This window comes from Penaeus monodon, chromosome 2, assembly GCF_015228065.2.
Source record: "Penaeus monodon isolate SGIC_2016 chromosome 2, NSTDA_Pmon_1, whole genome shotgun sequence".
In the NCBI taxonomy this organism is placed as follows: Eukaryota; Metazoa; Arthropoda; class Malacostraca; order Decapoda; family Penaeidae; genus Penaeus; species Penaeus monodon.
Window position 1 is genome coordinate 24284899 of NC_051387.1, and position 3636 is coordinate 24288534.

At 42.2% G+C, this 3636-nt stretch overlaps 1 protein-coding gene across 1 annotated transcript; it reads left to right on the forward strand.

Moving 5' to 3' along the window:
* Positions 1 to 2366: 2366 nt before the first annotated feature.
* Positions 2367 to 3213, forward strand: LOC119578442. The gene is made up of 3 exons (XM_037926027.1): positions 2367 to 2495; positions 2623 to 2706; positions 2906 to 3213. Exons 1-3 carry the CDS (start codon positions 2459 to 2461, stop codon positions 3211 to 3213), a joined length of 429 nt encoding a protein of 142 aa, XP_037781955.1. The 5' UTR covers positions 2367 to 2458.
* Positions 3214 to 3636: the final 423 nt, after the last annotated feature.

Consider the following 3636-nt stretch of genomic DNA (forward strand, 5'->3'; position numbering starts at 1 on the left):
TTTCTCCCTGTAATGTTGACCGCAGCCTAGACGAGGGACTCTATATTCCGCACGCGCCGCACTCATCACTGACGCGGATGCGCGCGGGTAAGTAAAACCGCACGCGGCGGCGGCGAGGGCGGCGGGGCGAGGGCGGCGGAGGGGGTGGGGGCAACAGGGGAGGGGGGGCGCCTTTGACGACAACGCTTACATAGAGAGGGGGAGGGGCACATTCAAGTTCCTATATTTCTCAATTTTTCCCTGCGTAAAGTCGTTTGAATATTTAAAAAATGACACTCATAAACCGTACCTGTCAACAATTTCAATATTTTTAATTATAAAGGTTCTCTCTCTCTCTATATATATATATATATATATATATATATCCGCTTGATATAAAAAAGGATAAAAATATCTTGTATATTAGATAAAAGGGACCTTGTAAATTACTGCTCAGAGGCAAAATATGAAATACAAGGAAGTAGATGATGACAAAGCCAGTTTATCTACTGAAGATAACACTGCAAAATTTGGCGAAAATAATATTTTTCTTGATATCAAAGAACTTTTATTAGAAGCCCCTCCCCTGTCGCCCTCGCCGCCGTGTGCGGTTTTACTTCCCCGCGCGCGCATCCGCGTTAGTGATGAGTGTCCGGTCAAATAGATTGCACATGATTGAATCAGGGATAGAAGAACGGTCTGAGGTTGACGTGCTGCCTTTTAACGCGGGGATAAACGGGTCTGTTACAGATAATTATGCAGAATTTAGATAGCCGGCAGGGCAAAATTGTTATATTTACTTGTCAAGATTGGTTTTAGAGATTAAGGGAAGTTTGAGAAAAGAAGATGGTACTTTATTAAGCGAAAGCGATCATGCGGTGTTGTGCAACTCTGCTATGCACTCGCTAATTAAATCTGTGACGGTTTACTTTAATGGACAGCAAGTAGAACAAAATCCTCTGTACAATTTTTCGTCTTATGTTCGCTTAGAAACGGGTATGTCTCCTTCGTTGAAGAAAACATTAGGAAGAAATATGCATTATTATGATAATTCTAGCATACCAAGGAGCTATGCGGAAAATGATTTTACAGGTGCTAGTGAACAAGAGAAATCTGATATGAACGAGGTTTAAGCACATGGATTTCATTTTATGGCTCCGCTATGTTAGATATAGCAAAAGGATATTCTCTTAGACAATGTTCATGAAATACGGCTCGAGTTGCTCAACCGTTGTTATTAACACCGCCCGCAACGGGTGACAAAGCTGTGGGAAGATAGACTGTAACTGCATTACAACACTTAACCGAGAGATTCAGCACGAGAGGCTCTTAACATCTTTAATTCGCAGTCTCTACTAATTTTATAAACGCTATACAGACTTGTTATGGCAAGCCGTCAGACCCAAATTGCTATTGACATGCCGTGGGGGTCAACAATTCCTGAAAAGTTATTTCTTTTTATGGTCGACATGAAGGCATATGCGGGAGACTATAACATGAATCCTCTGCATTTCGGCCATAATCACTTGAGCAAACTTTTTGTTACCGTTAATAACAAGTCCGTATACAATATAAGCACGAGTTTCCCGAGTCGTTGCTCAGATTTATATTATCACTCGCTGAATGCGTTGGGGTTGGAAAAGGAACATTCGCTCGATAGGGATGGATTTGTGAACGGTAAAATGATTGCTGTTATGGATTTGCAACCTGAAAAGCTGCAGGATGCGATAGCTATTGAGAATTCTGGAAGTCTTAGGATTGCCGTTGAATTGTCACAACCGGACGACTCGAATATTGTTTTATTTTTGGTGGGAGATACGCAAGGCGTAATTTACGTCGATAACGATCGCAGGGTGGTCGCAGATGTTAGAGCATAATGAACTGCAGTGAGGTAGCGAGCATTTGTTCGCAATTTCTTAGAAGAGGATATGTGTTGCGAGGGTGTTTCTTGGCTGATCAGCTACCTATTAGAAAAGATCGTACAACCCATGATGAATACTTATGTCTCGTCATAGACCAACAATTATGGGACATTATGTATTAGTAGTTATTGGGAAATCTTGCATTGCTTACTTTGATTCTTACGGGATCAAACCACACGTTTATTCTCCTTGGTTGCAAGGATTTATCAACCAGTATTATGATAAGAGTTTTCTTGATATTAGCAGGCGTTTACAGAGTCTTGATAGCTTAACTTGCGGAGCATATGTAATCTTTATCATGTATCATATTAATTTGTATGGCATGGATTTTGTATAGACACTTTAAGATGCCTCGTTGTGAAAGATTATTTTGCGATAGATCTCTAAGCAAAAGGGAATGTAAGCAGCTGTTCTGTGGGTAGGCGTTACCCCTTCCGATGTCTTTTTTTTCCGTGATCATGATTGGTTGAAGAGACCGCCGAGTACCTGGGTCATGTCCTATAAGAGATAGGTCGTGACTGGTGTGTGTCATACCGTCCTTCTCAAAGTACGTCAAGATGAGTTCGACATTTGCTGAGGCTACCAATCTGAGAGGTAAATAATTTCTACGAGTTAATAGAATTTTTTGGGTTATACTATGCATCTGAGAACATTTGACATTGTCTTATGGTCTTTTATTGGGTGTATATGGAGGATTAACACGCGTAAATTTTATTTACAGCTATTTTTGTTGCTGTTGATGAGAATGTTGCCAACATCTATCTCAATGGATCTGCATCTTTGGAGGAGGTTAACTTACGGGAAAGTGAGTATATTCAGGGTTTTGAACTTTATCATATACACATGTTGTGTGTGTGTGTGTGTGTGTGTGTGTGTGTGTGTGTGTGTGTGTGTGTGTGTGTGTGTGTGTGTGTGTGTGTGTGTGTGTGTGTGTGTGTGTGTGTGTGTGTTACTATCATTTTAAATTCAGGTGTTAATGCGCTTTCTCTTTTCTTTTGTTGCAGTTTTCGAGAAAGGAGTTAGCGAATGTCATATCTATAAAAGTGTAGGCGAACTGCAACAATTAACGCTCCCGTTGAAGAAAAGAAGGATGCCAGAACCCGTTGTCTCTGCAGAAAAAAGGAGAAGGATGGAAGAACCCGTCGCCTCAACCTCAGGGGTAACGCCGTTGACTGTGAGCGATGCAGATACCCGGGAAGTACCTGCGCCATTACAACCGCGTGCTTTCCTGCCTGAATTAAGCCCCACCTCACCTGCGTATTACCCTGGGAGGATGCAAAGACCGGCATTGTCGACATTGAATTGGAAATAGATATCCTTCGATACCGTCGGACTCGTGTGGTCTCGAAGCTGGTGTGATTCCTCTCGTTGACTTAACAGAAGACGAAGAGGGGTCGACGGTATACAACGACAATTGTGCAAGCACGAGTTCTTCTCCTTCCACACCGCCTACACCATATACGGGATTGACGCAAAATATGGTTGTGGAGGAAAGTCTATCGCAAACGATAGATGTATCATTTTGGTATTCACCTTAGCAATATTTGCGTGTGTGTGTGTGTGTGTGATGGAAATAGAAAAATAAAAGTATATATCGTACACCGCGTTTTATAATCCTTTTCAGTTAATTGTATTCTTATCCCGGTCACGACGAGGGACGGAACGGTAATTATTGGTCATTAGCAGACCTGTTGTGTGACCGACCTGATGGGGGTGGGGGGGACGGGGGGGGAGG

What these genes read in the sequence shown, in the direction of transcription:
- LOC119578442 (XM_037926027.1), top strand. Translation starts at nt 2,459, where the DNA reads ATGAGTTCGACATTTGCTGAGGCTACCAATCTGAGAG. An exon ending in TGAGGCTACCAATCTGAGAG is followed by an intron (nt 2,496 to 2,622) that starts GTAAATAATTTC and finishes TTTTATTTACAG; the next exon opens with CTATTTTTGTTGCTGTTGAT. An exon ending in GGAGGTTAACTTACGGGAAA is followed by an intron (nt 2,707 to 2,905) that starts GTGAGTATATTC and finishes CTTTTGTTGCAG; the next exon opens with TTTTCGAGAAAGGAGTTAGC.